General features: G+C 36.5%; 1 protein-coding gene across 1 annotated transcript in view; it reads left to right on the forward strand.

Moving 5' to 3' along the window:
* Nucleotides 1-18706, forward strand: part of Vps8 (VPS8 subunit of CORVET complex) — a 252940-nt gene that overhangs the window by 188439 nt on the left and 45795 nt on the right. The window contains exons 42-44 of the mRNA XM_027951524.2: nucleotides 8166-8246; nucleotides 10792-10961; nucleotides 14078-14243. Of these exons, the coding sequence (XP_027807325.1) occupies nucleotides 8166-8246; nucleotides 10792-10961; nucleotides 14078-14243 (417 nt within the window). The remainder of the gene's footprint in view (nucleotides 1-8165; nucleotides 8247-10791; nucleotides 10962-14077; nucleotides 14244-18706) is intronic.

Genomic DNA, 18706 nt, shown 5'->3' on the forward strand with positions numbered 1-18706 from the left:
GTACAGACTTTTCTAATGAATGTTAGTTGATAAGTGAGGGAGTGTTTTTAAGGGACCCATATATATATTATGTCATATATTTAGATATAGTCTTCACTCAATAGCAAAAGTAATTTTTGGTTCTTAAGAAGCTATTTATGAGTTTCTTACTGCAGGAATTAAAGCAAGCAAGTGATTTATATACTCTCCTGCATAGAGCATCATTTATATTTTAAAATTATGCTCAATTAGTAAAGATTTTCATTTTAAAACAAATCATATACACACACGATACAGTAAATGCCAGAAAGCAATAAGAAAAAAAGTGGTAATCATTTCTTTAGTGCACTTTTGGAAAATTTTATGTGTACCAAATGTCCTCTTTTTTCATAGTTTACAAACAAGTTTAAGAAAGCCTCAGTAGTTACTCATTGCTGAAGAATTCAGCTGACATCTTTGGAAAATAATTTGAAGTGCTAGTGGATTGTGTACATGCTGTGCTAGAAGCCTTGAGCTCACTTTTGCATTCTATAATTTATATGTTGTCCCAGCATGAGGTAGTTTTCATGGTTTTGCTTTTAAATTATGTATATTAAAGTAGAATATACTGATGTAAATATAGAAATGACCTATAAAGATTTCTTCTATTTCCCAGAAGTTAACCTTTTAAGACATCTTTATTCTCCAAGTCACCCTTGTCATAAACACATGCCAGAACTACCTTAACATATTGGATACAAATATTATTGTAGATAAAATATTACACTATCCATGGACCTTTTGACTAAGAAACAAGTGTATTTATTGAAATATTGACTAAATCATAATTAAGTAATGATGAAAGCATTAACATAATTCTGTTTTTATGTAAGGAAAATAAAATGAGGAAATTGTCTGGTAGGTATATAACCTGAGGTGCTTTTCTAGTAAAGGACCAGTGTGAAATATTCACATTCTTGCCTTTTGTAAGTGGTCTCCACATTCTGAACAGGTATCTTTGGCTTAGAGATAATGATTTCTAGAAAGTTTTTCTATTAAGCTTTACATGATCTATTCAAGCCTAAACTTTTTAATTTGTTAATTGGTACACAAACACACAGTTCTTTTGTACCTTCCATTTCTTCAGCACAACTACAGCAGCTAGGAGGATAGAGGATCCTATGGGAGACAGCTTCATTCTTATCTAGCCAAACTCAGAGTACTGAAAACCAACCTCAGTTAGAAACTACACCGGATAATGTTCAGGATATATCAGTACAGTAAGGAAAAAAAAACAGATATAAAAGTACTGTATTTGAAATATGCAAATTTTGTATGCTGGGAAATTTATCTCTCATTCTCACCCTTTCTCTCCTCTAGAAACAAGACTGATAAGTATACATTAAAATATCAACAGTGCTTATCTCTGGGTGGTTGGATTTCAGTTTTGTTTTTGTTTTGGTGGGAGAGGATTTGGAGGTTGCATTTTCCAGATTATTTGGCATACCTCAAGTCAGCAGCAGTGGAGAGAAGATTGGTTGGATTGTTTGGGTATTTTTGGTGTTAAATTTTTTGAGTTCTTTATATATCCTGGAGATTAGCACTCTGACATGCATGTGGCAAAAACTTGCTCCCAAAATGTAGTCTCTCTCTTCACCTCATTGATTGTTTCTTTTGCTGGGAAGAAGCTTTTTAATTTGAGTCCATCCCATTTATTAATTCTTGATTTTATTTCTTGCATTTTAGGAGCCTTGTTAAGGAAGTTGGGGCCTAATCTTATGTGATGAACATTTGGGCCTACTTTTTCCTCTATTAGGTGCAGGGTCTTTGAACTAATTTCTAGGTCCTTGATCTACTTTGAGTTGAATTTTGTGCATAGTGAAAGATAGGGGTTTATTTTTATTTTGCTGCATATGGATATCCAGTTCTCCCAGCACCATTTGCTAAAGAGGCTATCTTTTCTCCAGTGTATGGTTTTGGCGCCTTTGTTTAATATGAGATAACTGTATTTATGTGAGTTTGTCTCCATGTTTTCTATTCTGTACCATTGGTCTATATGTCTATTTTGGTGCCAATACCATGCTGTTTTTGTTACTATAGCTTTGTAGTATAGTTTAAGGTCTGATATTGCAATGCCTCCTGCTTTACTCTTCTTGCTGAGGATTAGTTTGACTATTCTGGGTCTCTTATTTTTCCAAATGAACTTCATGATTGCTTTTTATATTTCTGTAAGAAATGATGATGGGATTTTAATTGGAATTACATTGAATCTGTGCAGGGCTTGGGTAGTATGGCAGTTCACACACTTATCAGAAGAAGATATACATTCGATCAACAAATATATGAAAAAATGTTCAACATCTCTATCAATTAGAGAAATGCAAATCAAAACTACTCTAAGATTTCATCTCACATCAGTCAGAATGGAAGTTACCAAGAATACAAACAGAGGGATCCAAGATAGCAGGCCAAAGGGAGGCAGCATTCTGTGTCAGTCCGTGACCTGGGACTCAAGCAGTGAGAATACTGTTTCTCTGCGAGTGATATTCCTACTCCCAGGCAGGAATCACGGCCACTGTGCCCGTGCAGGGCTCTAAGCCTTAGCGGCAGAGTAGGTTTCCCAACTACACGCCCATGCAGGACTACTGGGTGCCCGAGCAGGACTATAGGCATCAGCACCCACACAGAACTTTCAGCCACCACCTGAACAGAAATCCCAGACACCACTCCCACACAGGACAATAGCAGCTACCCAGGCGCAGGAACTCCGGCCACCACTCCCCCCCTACCAACATGGGGCTCCCCAGTCACCTCCATCTTGGGACTCTGAAAGCAACAGAGATATACTCCTGCACACCATAGCGTGCCTGCATCTGGGAACTTCATACAGGCTCTGAAGACAGCCAAAACCACACACTGCATGCCACAAAGCTCTGACTGAACACATCATCCACATCCAATGCCATCACTCGACCCGACACCCCATTGTTGAAAGCAGGCACCTCCATCTTGGGTCAGAGTCATCACCATCTTTAGTGGGGGCAACTCCCAGTTTGGAACTCCAGCTGGCCAGGTACCCAGTTTTCAACTCCCCCTTATTCCCAGCAGCCATTACCCCAGTACGGTGACACTGTGGTTACCTTCACCATCCTGAGGGCAGAGATACCAGCTAACAACAGATGACCCATCTATTGGATGAGAAGGGAAGCAAGAAAGATACTGATCTTCAACCAAAACAATTCTTGTTTCTTCCTTTGAGATTTTTTTTTTCTTCTCATTTCCTATTTTCCCGCCCTCACATCCCCAACTTACGTGAAACCAAGTACTTTAGGTGAATTAGGATTTTGAGGTCTGGGACATCTGAATAGTATATTACAGTTGTGTTGTATATTCTTTTTTTTTCCTTCCAATTTTTACTATTTTAACATTTTTGTTTTTCTTAATATATATCTGGGGTTTTTTAATTTTTTTTTTATACCTTTGTTTTATTTATTTTTATGTGGTGCTGAGGATCGAACCCAGGGCCTTGCACACACTAGGCAAGCGCTCTACCACCCAGCCACAACCCCAGCTTATCTGTTTGTTTTATGTACTCTACTGTCTTCCCACTTACTTGTCTACCCAAAATTACTTCCTCTCTATTCTGCTACTAACCTTCTTCTTTAGATTTCTCTTCCACATTTCCTAAGATATAATAATTCTATATCTTTACCTTCTACCTCCTCAGCATATCATCCTACACCTCACCCCTAGTTCTTTGTTTACCATCAGAAACTATAAACCCTTTACAAACCTACTGATTGTATTATAGATAATAATTGAATTCATCATTTCTGTACATTGTGACCAAACTGTAAATGTCTTAATAGCAACTAATTGTTTTTAAGGCTGTATATTGTTTGTATTGGGATCTGTTAACATTGTCCTTCCCCTCAAAGGAGAGGTATTAGAACCCTACAGAAACACTATAAACCTATAGGATAAAAACAAAAACACCTCGGATCCACAGTACTAGAAGGGAAGAAACACAAGCAACATGAAAATACAAGGAAGGAAAGTGCCCCAAACAAATCAAGATAATACATTATTAGAATCCATGGCCAGCACATCAGAAGAAATTACAGAGGAGGAGTTCAGGATGTACATAATTAAAATATTCTGTGAATTAAAGGATGATATCAGCGAGCAAATACAGGCAGCAAAAGATCATTTTGACAAAGAGCTACATAAACAAATACAGGAAGCAAAAATTACTTCCATAGGGAGATAGAGGTTCTGGAAAAAAATCCTTGAAATAAAAGAAACAATAAATCAAATTAAAAGTTCTATTGAAAGCATCACCATCAGAATAGACCACTTGGAAGACAGGACATCAGACAATGAGGACAAAATATATAATCTCAAAAATAATGTAGACCACACAGGGAAAATGGTAAGAAACCAGGAACAGAACATTTAAGATATATGGGATAGCATAAAAAGACCAAATTTAAGAGTTATTGGGATAGAGGAAGGCATAGAGGGCCAAATCAAAGGAATGAACAATGAAATAATCAGAAAATTTTCCAAACATGAAGAATAGATTGGAAAACCAGATTCAAGAGGCTACAGAACACCAAATGTATAAAATCACAACAGATCCACACCAAGACACATTATAATGAAAATGCTTAACATACAGAATACAGAGAATATTAAAAGCCACAAGAGAAAGGAATCAGATTACATATAGGGGGAAAACAATTAGGTTACATGCAGATGTTTTAAACCAGACCCTGAAAGCTAGAAGACCGTAGAACAACATCTATCAGGCTCTGAAAGAAAATGGATGCCAACCAAGAATCTCATATCCACCAAAAGTAAGCTTTAGATTTGATGATGAAATAAGAAACCTTCCATGCTAAACAAAAGTTAAAAGAATTTCCAACTAGAAAGCCTGCACTACAGAACATCCTCAGCAAAATATTCCATGGAGAGGAATTGAAAAACAACAATGAAAATCAGCGAGGGAGGTATTAAACTAAAGGAAGAACTAATCAAAGGAGAAACCATGTCAAGTTAAATAGCAAAAATAAACAAAAATGACTGGGAATACAAATCATGTCTCAATAATAACCCTGGTGTTAATGGCCTAAACTCACCAATCAAAAGACATAGGCTAGCAGATTGGATCAAAAAAAAAAAAAAAGACCCAACAATATACTGCCTCCAGAAGACTCATCTCATAGGAAGAGACATCCACAGACTGAAGGTGAAAGGTTGAGAAAAATCATACCACTCACATGGACTGCAGAAGCAAGTAGGGATTTCCATCCTCTTATCAAATAAAGTAGACTTCAAGCTAAAGTTAATCAAAAGGCATAAAGAAGAACATTTCATATTGCTCAAGGGAACCATATACCAACAAGACTTAACAGTTATAAATATATATGCCCCAAACAATGGAGCATCTATGTTCATCAAACAAATTCTTCTCAAGTTCAAGAGTCAAGTAGACCACAACACAATTATTTTGGGTGACTTTAACACACCTCTTTCACCACTGGATAGATCTTCCAAACAAAAGCTGAACAAAGAAACTATAGAACTCAATAATACAATCAATAACTTAGACTTAACTGACATATATAGAATATTTCATCCTTCAATGAGTGAGTATACTTTCTTGTCAGCAGCACATAGATCCTTTTCTAAAATAGACCATATATCATGCCACAAAGCATCTCTTAGCAAATATAAAAATGTAGAGATACTACCCTGCATTCTATCAGATCATAATGGAAAGAAATTAGAAATCAATGATAAAATTTTTTTAAAAGCTACTCTAATACCTAGAGACTAAATAATATGCTACTGAATGAACAATGAGTTGCAAAAGACATCTAGGAGGAGATTAAAAATTCTTAGAGGTGAATGAGAACACAAATAAAATGTATTGAAATCTCTGGGACACTATGAAGGCAGTGCTAAGAGGAAAGCTTATTGCATGGAGTTCATTTCTTAAAAGAAGAAAAAGTCAACAAATAGATGACCTAACTACATCTCAAAGCCCTAGAAAAAGAACAAATCAACACAAAAAGCAATAGAAGACAGGAAATAATTAAAATTAGAGCTGAAGTCAATGAAATTGAAAAAATTGACAAAGCAAAAAGTTAGTTCTTTGAAAAAATAAATAAAGTTGACAACCCTTAGCCATGCTAATGAAGAAAAGGAGAGAGAAAACTCAAATTACTAACATATGTGATGAAAAAGGTAATGTCACAGCAGACACTACAGAAATACAGACGGTAATTAGAAATTATTTTGAAAATTTGTACTCCAATAAAATAGAAAATATCAAAGACATTGACAAATTTCTAGAGTCATATGATTTGCCCAAATTGAATCAGAATGATATACACAATTTAAACAGATCACTTTCAAGCAATGAAATAGAAAATGTCATCAGAAGCCTACCAACCAAGAAAAGCCCAGCACCAGATGGATACACAACCAAATTCTACAAGACCTTTAAAGAAGAACTAATACCAGTACTCTTCAATTTATTTTAGGAAAAAGAAAAATTTCAGGAAATAGAAAAAGAGGGAGCACTTCCAAACTCATTCTGTGAGGCCAATATCATCCTGATTCCTTCCAAAGGCAGGCAAAGACATTGAAAGAAAGAGAACTTCAGACCCATATCTCTAATGAACATAGATGCAAAAATTCTGGCAAATTGAATACAGAAACATGCCAAAAAGATAGTAGATCATGATCAAATGGGATTCACTCCAGGGATGCAAGGTTGGTTCAACATATGGAAATCAATAAATGTAATTCATTACATCAATAGACTTAAAGATAAGAGTCATACGATCATCTCAATAGATGCAGAAAAAGCATTCAATAAGATACGTGCCGCACCCTTTCATGTTCAAAACACTAGAAAAAAACAGGGATAATAGGAGCACATCTCAATATTATAAAAGCTATCTATGCTAAGCCCCAGGCCAACATCATTCTAAATGGAGAAAAGTTGAAAGCATTCCCTCTAAAAACTGGAACAAGACAGGGATGCCTTCTCTCACCATTTCTATTTAACATAATTCTTGAAACACTGGCCAGAGCAACTAGATGAAGGAAATCAAAGGTATACAGATAAGAAAAGAAGAAATCAAACTAGCACTATTTGCTGATGATATGATTCTATACCTAGAGAAATTCCACCAGAAAACTTCTAGAATTAGTAAATGAATTCAGCAAAGTAGCAGGGTACAAAATCAACACCCATAAATCCAAAGAGTTTTCTGTACATCAGTGACAAATCCTCCGAAAAGGAAATGAGGAAAATTACCCATTTACAATAGCCTCCAAAAAAATAAAATACTTAGGAATCAACCTAATGAAAGAGGTGAAAGATCTCTAAAAACCACAGAATGCTAAAGAAAGAAATTAAAGAAGACAAAACCAAGAATCAATAAATGGGATGGATTCAAACTAAAAAGCTTCTTCTCAGCAAAAGAAACAATTAGTGAACTGAATAGAGAGCCTACATCTTGGGAGCAAATTTTTACCACTTGCACATCAGATAGAGCACTAATCTCTAGGATATATAAAGAACTCAAAAAGCTAAACAAAAAAATAACTCAATCAATAAATGGACCAAGGACCTAAACAGACACTTCTCAGAAGAGGATATACAATCAGTCAACAAATATATGAAAAAATGCTCATCATCTCTAGCAATTAGAGAAATGCAAATCAAAACTACACTAAAATTTTATCTCACTCCTGTCAGAATGGCAGCTATTATGAAAACAAACAACAATAAGTTTTGTAAAAAAGATTATTAAGAAAGGGGATTAGATCATTTAACATTTATTTTTCCAAAGTATTTGAGATGTTCAAATGAAAACTAATGGACGTTTCCAGTGAAGATTCATGAAAGAATGAATATCTTGTGGCTGTAAAAAATATACTTGAGGGGCTGGTGTTGTGGCTCAGCGGTAGAGCGTTCGCCTAGCACGGGCGGGACCCGGGTATCACCTCAGCACCACATAAAAATAAAAGGCATTGTGTTGTGTCCATCTACACCTAAAAAATAAAAATATTATATATGTGTGTGTGTGTGTGTATTTGAGTATATTTGGGTTTTTTTCAGGTATTTTATATTTTAAAGTAATTTTAAAATACCAAGAATCATAACAATTATATGTTTTTCTAATTAGGATCCAGTATATGGAAAAGGAAAACTTGGAGAAATCCAGGGTCTTATTCTGGGAATGTTAGATACCTTTAACTATGAACAAGTAAGTAAATCACTTTCTATTATCTGAGTATGCCCTAAGGTAGAAAAAAAGCTATTTTTATAATTTTCTTTTTTTCCTCCTTTGCCTCCATATTTTTTCTTTAAAAATTGCCATCTCTTTACTGAAAGTAAGGTAAATTGAGATAAGTGTACCTTTTTCATCACATATGTTAGTAATTTGAGTTTTCTCTCTCCTTTTCTTCATTAGCATGGCTAAGGGTTGCCAACTTTATTTATTTTTTCAAAGAGCTAACTTTTTGCTTTGTCAGTTTTTTCAATTGTTTCAATTTCATTGATTTCAGCTCTAATTTTAATTATTTCCTGTCTTCTATTGCTTTTTTGTGTTGATTAAGGTAGAACAAAAGCTATTTTTATAATTTTCTCTTTTTTTCCTCCTTTGCCTCCATTTTTTTCCTTAAAAAATTGCCATCTCTTTACTGAAAGTAAGGTAAATCAAGATAAGTGTATATTTTCCCCCTATTTTTAAATTTCTCTTGACCTTAATTTACATGTATATACTTATTCTAAAATATGGAAATGCATCTAATTCAGAATTGTTTTTGATTGATTGACAGACTAATACCTACCTTTCAAAATGAGATTACAAAAATCTTTCTGGAAAAATAATTGGTGATAAAGCTATAACTCATGAAAAGGGTGGTCAGTGTGTGTGTGTGTGTGTGTGTGTATATATATATATATATATATATATATATATATATGTGTGTGTGTGTGTGTGTGTGTGTGTGTATATATATATATATATATATATATATATATATATATATATACAAAATAAAATTAAATTAAATGAGTTATTTTTAGTATTTTGAAACACATCATTGCCACTAGCCAAAAATGGTCATTAGTCTTCCATTAACTTTCAATTTCTTGTAGCTTTAATTCTCAGTTAAGAACCAGCTTGGTGGACATGTATTTTTCTTAGGAAAAGTTCCATTTAGGTATGTTACAGCTTTTTTTTTCCCCCCTAAGAATATGAGAGAGAAGCAAAAGAATAATTTGGGAGATAGAGTTTTTCTTAGATGTTGTAAAACTTGCAGCTTTGCTAGGCATAAGCCAGTGAAGTTTGATACCCCTGTAGGCACAGAGACCAGGGTAGCAGAAGAAAAGTAAAGTAAAGCTGAGTACAAGGTGGAAAATTTTTGCCAATTGCAGAGCTATAGAAGAAGAGAAAATGATGGCATTGATTGGAAAGAACTAGGATAGTTAGGTAATTAAAACTAAAAGTTTTATATTGCAATTTAAAAAGCTAAGTTTTATAGCAAGGAGGGCGGACAGTACCTAGTTCCATCTTCCACTTTGGGTTGACAAAAAAGAATCCAGCTGAGTAAAATTCCATTGTGTATATATGCCACATTTTTTTTTTTATCCATTCATCCACTGAAAGGCATCTGGATTGGCTCCACAGTTTAGCTATTGTGAGTTGTGCTGTAAACATTGATGTGTCTGTGTCCCTGTAGTATGCTGTTTTTAAGTCCTTTGGGTATAATCCAAGGAGAGGGATAGCTGAGTCAAATGGTGGTTCCATTCCCAGATTTCCAAGGAATCTCCATACTGTTTTCCAAATTTGCCTCACCAATTTGCAGTCCCACCAGCAGTGTATGAGTGTACCTTTTTCCCCACATCCTTACCAACACTTATTGTTGTTTGTCTTCATAATAGCTGCCATTCTGACTGGAGTGAGGTGTATCTTCGAGTAATTTTGATTTGCATTTCTCTGGTTGCTACAGATGATGAGCAGTATAAAGATATAAATTGGCATGAACATACTTTATATACAAAAATATGAAAAATTTGCTCTGTATGTGTAATAAGAATTGTAATGCATTCCACTTTTGTGTATTTAAAAAAAATAAAATCAATAAACAAAAAAAATCCAGCTGTATATCCAAATGATAAAAAATGAATGTTGAGAATTAGTTTAGTATGGAAACAATACTTTATAAGCACAAGAGCCTTAAGATGACTTAATGTGATAATTGTGAGAATTCTTTATGTAACTTACTGACAATGTCAGAGTCTTTTGAGTGGATCACAATGATTTATGAGTGCTGATCAGGAAAATGTGATCCCTGCCCAAGGGAGATGAAAACTGAGTAATGACCGTTAGCTTTCTCAGCGAAAGGTTATTTGAAACATTGCCGTGAATGCAGTTTCGATAAAAAAACAGCAATTCAGACTGTTCTTTGTTACAATAGCCTGAGCTATCAAGACAGAAGTTATTATATAAATGTAATAAATAGATTTGAGCTTATCTAGTTGTTTGAAAGCCATCAATTAAATTAAACTGAATTAAACCACAGAATGGCAGAATACACATTTCTCAGTAGGAATTAGTGACAGACTTGAGCCTTGTTATACTGCACATTAACTACTTGAGTTTTGGGGGTTTTGATGTTTGTCTCATCAATTTTATCCTTCCAGTTTCAGTTGTTTGTAGTTGAAAACTAAACAAGTTCTATTCTCCATTCTTCTCTACCTTTCATTTGATAACCTTGTTTGTTTTTTGTTTTGGTCTTTCACAGACCCTGCTTGAAACAACAACCAGCCTTCTAAACCAAGATCTCCACTGGTCATTGTGTAACCTGAGAGCTTCTGTCACTAGAGGATTGAATCCCAAACAGGATTATTGCTCTATATGTTTGCAACAGTATAAGAGACGCCAAGAAATGGCTGATGAAATTATTGTCTTTAGGTAAGAGAAAGGATTACTGTCTGGTGTGTGTACATGTGTGGTATAGCCAGGCAGGAATTCATGTGTCACTCAGGCAGTGAACAGGACAGGCAAAGTTCTTGTCCTCACAGACCTTGTTTATGTTCTGCATGGGAGTGGGGCGAGGTAGAAGTTAGGGTGCTCAGACAGTAAATAAATACCAAGCAATGAAGAAAAATGAAACACAAGGCAGGGGGATGGAAAGAAGAAGTGTTCTGGTTAAGAGTTCTGTCTTAAGAAAGCACAGTGAAGAGAGGCATCTCTTAAGGTTACATTGGAGCAGAATGAGAGGTAGGAGTGAAGGTGCTGAGAGGTAGGAGTGAAGGTGCTGAGAGGTGTTTGAATTCAGGACATATTTTAAGGGCAGGGCTAACATGCTGGTGTATTTGATATGGGGTATGGGGAGAAAATGAGGTCTTTAGCCTTAGTAACTGGGTGAATATGGTACCCTTGCCTGAGACAGGAGGAACAAGTATAAGGAAGTGGGGAAATCCAGCATTTGACCTTATAGATGTTAGGTTTGATATGACCCTTTGACATCCATGTAGAATTGTCCGATAGACAGATTCTAGTCATAAATCAGAAGACATGTTGGGCTAGTAATACAAATTTAGGAATCATTAGCATGTAAATGATATTTAAGCCACAATACAAAGAAAGAAGAAGTCTAGTACAGAAGTGCAGGGGTTAGTCTCAGGAGCAAAAACAGTTCATCTAAAATACATGAATAGAGACAACATAATGTGGATTCTGGAGCCAAACTTCTTAAGTTTAAATCCTGACTATGCCAACCAAATCCGAGCTATGATCCTTTAACAAATTAATTAATCTTTTTGTATATTGGTTTTCTTATCAATTGAGATGGTAGGGCTTTGGAAAATTAAATGAGAAAATTATATAAGGTACTATGAACAGTTCCTTGCATGAGTAAGTACTATATCAGTGTTAGCTATGCAGGAGGATTGGTAGATTTGGAGGTTAGAAGAGAAAATAGCACCTCACAAAGAACCCATTCATTCAACATATTTATTGAGCACCTACTATATAGCAGGTACAGTTCAAGGGAATAGGGGACAGCATGAAGAAAGCAAAAGAACTGCCCTTAAGAAGTTTGTGTTCTAGTAGCAGGGGCAGATAAAAACAAATAAGTGAAATCCCAGATGGTGGTAACTACTATGGAAAAAAGTAAAACAAATTGAGGGACAAGATGATTCAAGGTTCCTTCAGGGACAAGAGGATACAAGATGTGGACATTTTGTGGAGTGGTCAGGGAATGCCTCGTGTCTCACTGTTAAAGTAACTTAAAAACATATAATTTAGAAAAATTATTAAAAATTTGATTAATAATTATATTAATAAAAATAAAACTTAGTATAGAGGAAAGATTATTGGGAACTATTTCTAATTTATAAAGACTAGTCAGGAAAAGCCTTGCTGTCTAGTGACATTTAGAGACCTAAGGAAGTAACCATGGAACTTCGGGGGAGAGTATCCCCAGCAGAGAGGACCAATGAGTGTGGAGACTGTGAGACAGCATCATTGCTGGCACACTTGAGCGGTAGTGAGTGAGTAGGCTCTGGACTTGAGCAGAAGAAAGGAATGAGAGGATGACAAAAGAGGACTTCAAAGGAGAAGCAGAGGCCGAATCTGGGTTATTATGAGAAGTAGGCTTCTCTGAGATGAGAACCCACTGGGTGGGTTTGTTGGATTGGATTGTTTTGGTTTTTGTTTGTTTTTTGTACCAGGGATTGAACCCAGGGGTGCTTTACCACTGAGCCATATCCCCAGCCCTTTTTAAATTTTTTTAAATTTTGAGACAGGGTCTCACTAAGATGCTTAGGGCCCCACTAAGTTGCTGAGGCTGGCTTTAAACTTGCAATCCTCCTGCCTCAGCCTCCTGAGCCATTAGGATTACAGGTGTGTGCCACCATGCCCAGCTCACTGGGTGGTTTTGAGGATAGGTCTTCTGGGTCAGTTTGATTTCTGTGTTGAGAAGGAGCTATAGAAAGTCAAGAGGGAATGCAAGGGGACTAGTCATGCATTTGCGATAGTCCATGTGGGAGAAGGATGGCAATAACAAAAAGTTCAGAAGTGGGAGGATTCTGGACATGTTGTGAAGGTAGAGCTGATAGAATTTGCTTATAAATTAAATGTGTAGTGTGAAAGAAAGAATAGATCACTCCAAACTTCTTGGCCTGAAAAACTGCAAGAATGTAAGTTGGATGAAAGTATTCAGTGGAGATGGAGTAAGGTGGAAATCAGGATTTTGGTTTTGAACATGTTAAATTTAAGATAGCATTAGACATCCAAAACAGAGTTCTTGAGGAGTCAGACAGGTAGGGTTTAGGGAAGAGGTCTGAGCTGAAGGCATAAATGTGGTAGTCATGAACTTCTAGGTGATATTTTAAAGTTTTGGAACTAGAAGTAATCACTATAGGAGCAACAGTAGGTGGGGTAAGGAAGAGTGTACAGGAAACAGGTTATATATGTTTTTTTTTTTTTTTTAAGTGTAGAGAAGAGAAAGAGTGTAAAGACTACAGAAGAGAAAAGGATTGACTTCTGGGATAGTTCAACATTTCAGGTTGGAGAAAGGCCAAGGATGATTAAGAGGCATAATCAGTGCTCACCTTCCAAAAGCCCTTTTGGTACTAAAAGTTCTTTTGGAACGCCTTCATAGAAATACTGCAAGCAATGAGTTTTTTTGTCAGTGTTTAATCTTAACTCTTATCTTGAGTTCAGTGAGACAGACCACTCATGGTGTTATCAAGCTACTTGTGTCATTATGATTTTTTCTGCTTGTCCTTTTTTAACCTGAAAATACGGTCAGAATTTCATAGTTTAAGAAATGAACAGAAGTTCAGCTTATCCTCCATGAGAACTATGATTCTATTCCTACTCACTTAAGGATACAGATATGTTTGTTAGGATTTTTAAAAAGAGAGGACAACAGTGAATACATTCCTTTTCCTATTTCTTGTCCTGTACCAGCATCAGTACATTCCAGATTGTTAGAGCCTTTATTGTATATAAGTACACTCTGTCATACTTTATGGACTTATGACAATGGAAAGTGTGAGTTGGTTACCTTCATTTTGCAGCTGTGGCCATTTGTATCATTCATTCTGTCTACAAAACAAAGAATGCACCATCGAAATTGAGGGCCAAACACGATGGACGTGCTACAAATGCAACTCAAGTAAACAAGTAGGAAAACCAAGTGAGAATTCATCTGAAATTAAAAAGGGAAGGATAACCCCATCACAGGTAAGACTCGTTTCAGTGGCAAGGTGCACATGGTCTTTTCTTGCCAATGTCTTTTGGTCCTGGGCTCATTTTCTTCTGGCTCCATATCACTCTCAACAGATTTACCTGACTGTCCTCTGTTAAGTCCTATTTAGTGTTTGAAGGACCTCTCCTCTCTGCTCAGTTCCAAAAACCAAGAAGACATGTTCTCCTTTTAAAAACCTTGAAACGAGCTGAACAGAGAGGATATACACATGAGTGTACTTTTAAGAACCTTTGACAGAGTAAGAGGTCAGCAAGTACAGATGAGTACTTAACAAATGTTATGAGTACCTGTATGCACAAGAGTATACTCACCACTTCTATAGTGCTGATGATGGACAAGGTGGCCAACATGGGTGCACTGTATGTGGTTTTCTCAATTTGATAACTTTCTTTAAAAATCTTGATGCTGTGGTGTTCCCTGAGAAGTTTTTCATTGCCTTCAGAGTGATTAATGGATTAGACAATTTTAATTTATTTTTATAGCATTTTTTTTATTTTGCAATTTTTTTATTTATTCTGATTTGTTATATGTGACAGCGGAATGTGATACAATTTATATTATACACATAGAGCACAATTTTTCATATCTGGTAGTACACAAAGTAGAGTCACACCATTCATGTCTTCAGACATGCACTTAGGGTAATGATGTCCATTAAAAACAGGCAGTGGAGCAGAGTTTGAACTCTCCTGCCTGATAGCTTTTGGGGAAACAGAACTTGACAACACAAGGGGTTCAATGTGTGAATAATGTACTAGGGCTGTGTCCTTATATTGTGCTGTACTCACTATACTTCCTCTTTGAACTCTAACTACATTTGCTGCATCTTGCCCCTTCTTCTGTTCCACACTATCCTATAACCAGGCTTCACATCACATAGTGAAACCTGGGCCAGTTACTTTACTCTTTTTGTGTCGTCAACTTTCAGTGTTTTATCAGAAGCAGACCCATGACCAGCTTTTCTCCCAGATAAGAGTTTAGAATTTCAGTATTCCAGAAGCAGACATTCTGTTTACATATTCTCCAAGTGCATATTGAGCAGTGTGCCGGGCACTCTGCTAGGTGCTGGAGATAAAAGGGTAGCCAAGACAAATATGATCTTGTCTTGTTTACAGGCAGTAAAATTATAAGCAGATTTTTAATACATGCTCCCGAGTTCTAATTCTAAATGTGTTTTTTTTTTTTTTTCAGCACCAATTCTGAAAATTCTGACACCAAAATTCTATTCATTCTCTGGACACCAACTGAGAGTCCAACAATTTAATTCAATACTCTTAAGAACTTGAAGTTAGAGATTTAATGGTTTAAGTGTTTAGACCCACAAGGCTTCTCTCGTGTCAGATGGAAGGTTACAACCATGGTAGCACACTTCTGTCCAAGTTGGCTACACATTCAGGGGTCCCAACAACCCACCCAGTTTTGATAGTTTAGTAGAATAACTCACAGAACTGAGGAAAACACCTTATTTACATTTACTAATTTTTTTATAAAGGCTACAACTTGGTTGGGCTTAAGCACTAACAAAGATTCCATGCCTTCTTTGGGCCACTACCTTTCTAACATGTCTGTGCCTTCACCAACCCAGAAGATCCTTAGGCCCCAGTATTTGGAGATGTTGATTAAATCTTTGGTCATTTGTGATTGAACTTGATCTCTAGCCTCTCTCACCTCCCCAGAAATTAGGAGGTGGGGCTGAAAATTCAAAATCTGTATTTATGGCTTGGTCTTTCTGGCAACCAACCATCATCCCAAAGCTATCCAGGGGCCTAGCCACCCATCATGTCATTAGCATACAAAAGAGACTCTTGTCACTCAGGAGATTCCACAGGTTTTAAGTGCTCCCAGGAATGAAAATATATATATAATGCTAAACCAAACATTAGAGATTATAGAAGATTTTCTACAAGTGCTAGCCTTGAAGGAATAAAAGGAGGAAGCAAGAAAAATTTAGAAATAAAGGTAAGCAAGAAAAGTAGTACTGTAGGCAGTGGAACACTGTGTAGAACAAACAGCATCTCTACTCTGAAGCAGAATAGCACATAGAGCTAAAAGTCAAGCATAATGAATCTGTGGAGTGAAAGGGAGTAATAGGAGATGAGGCTAGATAGGTGAGCCAGACTATATTAGTTATTTTAATGTTTGCCCTAAAAGAATAGGAAGAAATGGAGGGGTTGTTTGTTTGTTTGTTTGTTTGTTTTTAACCCGAGGGTGCTTCACCACTGAGCTACATTCCTAGTCCTTTTTACTTTTTTATTTGAGACAGGGTCTTGCTACGTTCCCGACTAGCCTTGAACTTGCAGTTCTCCCTCCTTAGCATCTTGAGTCCCTGTACCACCACATCTGGCCATGGATGGTTTATTTTTGCTTTGTTTTATGTTTTTTGGTACCAGGGATTGATCTCAGGGGCCCTCACCACTGAGCCACATCCCCATTACTATTTGGTATTTTATTTAGAGACAGGGTCTCACTGAGTTGCTTAGCACCTTGCTTTTGCCGAGGCTGGCTTTAAACTTGCAATCCTCCTGCCACAGCCTCCCAAGCTGCTGGGATTACAGACATGTGCTCCACACCCAGCTCAGGGATGGGTTTTAAGGAAGAAATTATATGAACTGATCAGAAGAGCGTTTTTTTTTTTTTTTCCCCTTCTTCCAAACAGTATTTCAAAAAGAACACTCTAACTGCAATGCAGAAAATAAATTAAAATGGAAGCAAGAGTCAAGCACAGCAGCACAAGCCTGAAATCCCAGCAATCCAGGAGACTGGGGCAGGAGGCTCACAAGATGGATAATAGCTTATGAGACTGTGTCTCAAAAATTTCTTTAAAGGTGAGGAGGTCCTTGGCTGGATATGGTGGTGCATGCCTATAATCCAGCCACTCAGGAGGCTGAGGCAGGAGGATGAAGAATTCAAAGCCAGCCTCAGCAACCTAGTGAGCCTCAAGCAACATAGTGAGACCCTGTCTCATATCAAAAAGGGCTGGGGATGTGGCTCACTGGTTAAACCATCCTGGTTCAATCCAGGTAGCCTCACACCCCCAAAAAGAGGAGGATGTCCTGAGAATGTAGCTCAATGGTAAAACATCCCTAAGTTCAATCTCCAGTACAAAAAAAAAAAAATTGAAGCAAGAATGGATATAAAGAGACCAATAGATTGTTGAAGACAGAGATGTGGTAATTTGTACTAAAATGGTAGAACTGGAGTTGGAGAAGAAAATACTTATTTGAGATGTGTTTGAGATGAGCACAAACATCAAAATAATTAATGTGGTTCTTGCTCACTTCACTAGCCTCATCTCTACCACTCTCACCCTCTAGATTGAATCATACTCAACTTCTAGTTCCATCCAAAAGAGGATTTGCAACAGAGATGCTGTATGTAAGAAGTAGAATTATCATAACTTGATAAGTAAATTTGTAAAATAGAGTGGGAAAGACAGAAGGAGGATTCAAAAATTACATGCAGGTCTCTTAATTGAACAACAGCACAAGTTGGTGGTACTACTTACTAACAGAACAATAAACAACAGATTTAGAAATAAGATAATTCATTGCTGAAATTAGAGATGACTACAAGACATACAGGCAAAGATGTTTGGTATGGTTTCCATGCTAAAAACTTCACTAACTAGTCATGTAAAACACTTTCTTGTTTGTATTCAGAAAAGACAGGACTTGGGCTGGGGTTGTAGCTCAGTGGCAGAGTGCTTGCCTAGCACATGGGGGCCCTAGGTTTGATCCTCAGCACCACATAAAAATAAATGGAATAAAAGTATTAAAAAAGAAAAGACAAGACGTGATTTCCATCATTTTCTAGACTGAATCTAATGCAAATGAGTGAACTTTTTTTATGCACATGCTTCAGGCATTACATCTTGGGGCTCTTTAGTATTTTTCCTCTTTTTATATCCCATCATAACCAACCTAAGATTACATGAATCGTCTTGCCTGGATATTATCAATTAGATATACTTTCATTCTTTATAGACAGTATTTAGCACTAAAATAGACTTTTCTCCTTTAAAAAATTTATAAATGGGAAAATTCACTTGTGAAGATTGACAACCACCTCCACAGTCAAAATATAGAGCAATGTTAGCCAGACATGGTGTCACATTCCTGTAATTCCAGAGGCTTGGTAGGCTAAGGCAGGAGGATCACATGTTCAAAGCCAGCCTCAGCAACTTAGTGAGGCCTTAAACAACTTAGTGGGACCCTGTCTCTAAATAAAACACTTAAAAAGGGCTGGGGATGTGGCTCAGTGGTCAAGTGCCCCTGGGTTCAATCCCTGATACAAAAAAAAAAGATATAAAGCAATGTTAATTCCTCCCTTCAAAAGTCTCATATTTCTTGGTAGTCAACCTTTCCTGGTTGGCCCTCAACTCCAGGCAATCACTATAACCCCATTCTTACATAGGATATGAAATATGTATGGAGATTCC

This window comes from Marmota flaviventris, chromosome 8 (genome assembly GCF_047511675.1).
Source record: "Marmota flaviventris isolate mMarFla1 chromosome 8, mMarFla1.hap1, whole genome shotgun sequence".
NCBI lineage: Eukaryota > Metazoa > Chordata > Mammalia > Rodentia > Sciuridae > Marmota > Marmota flaviventris.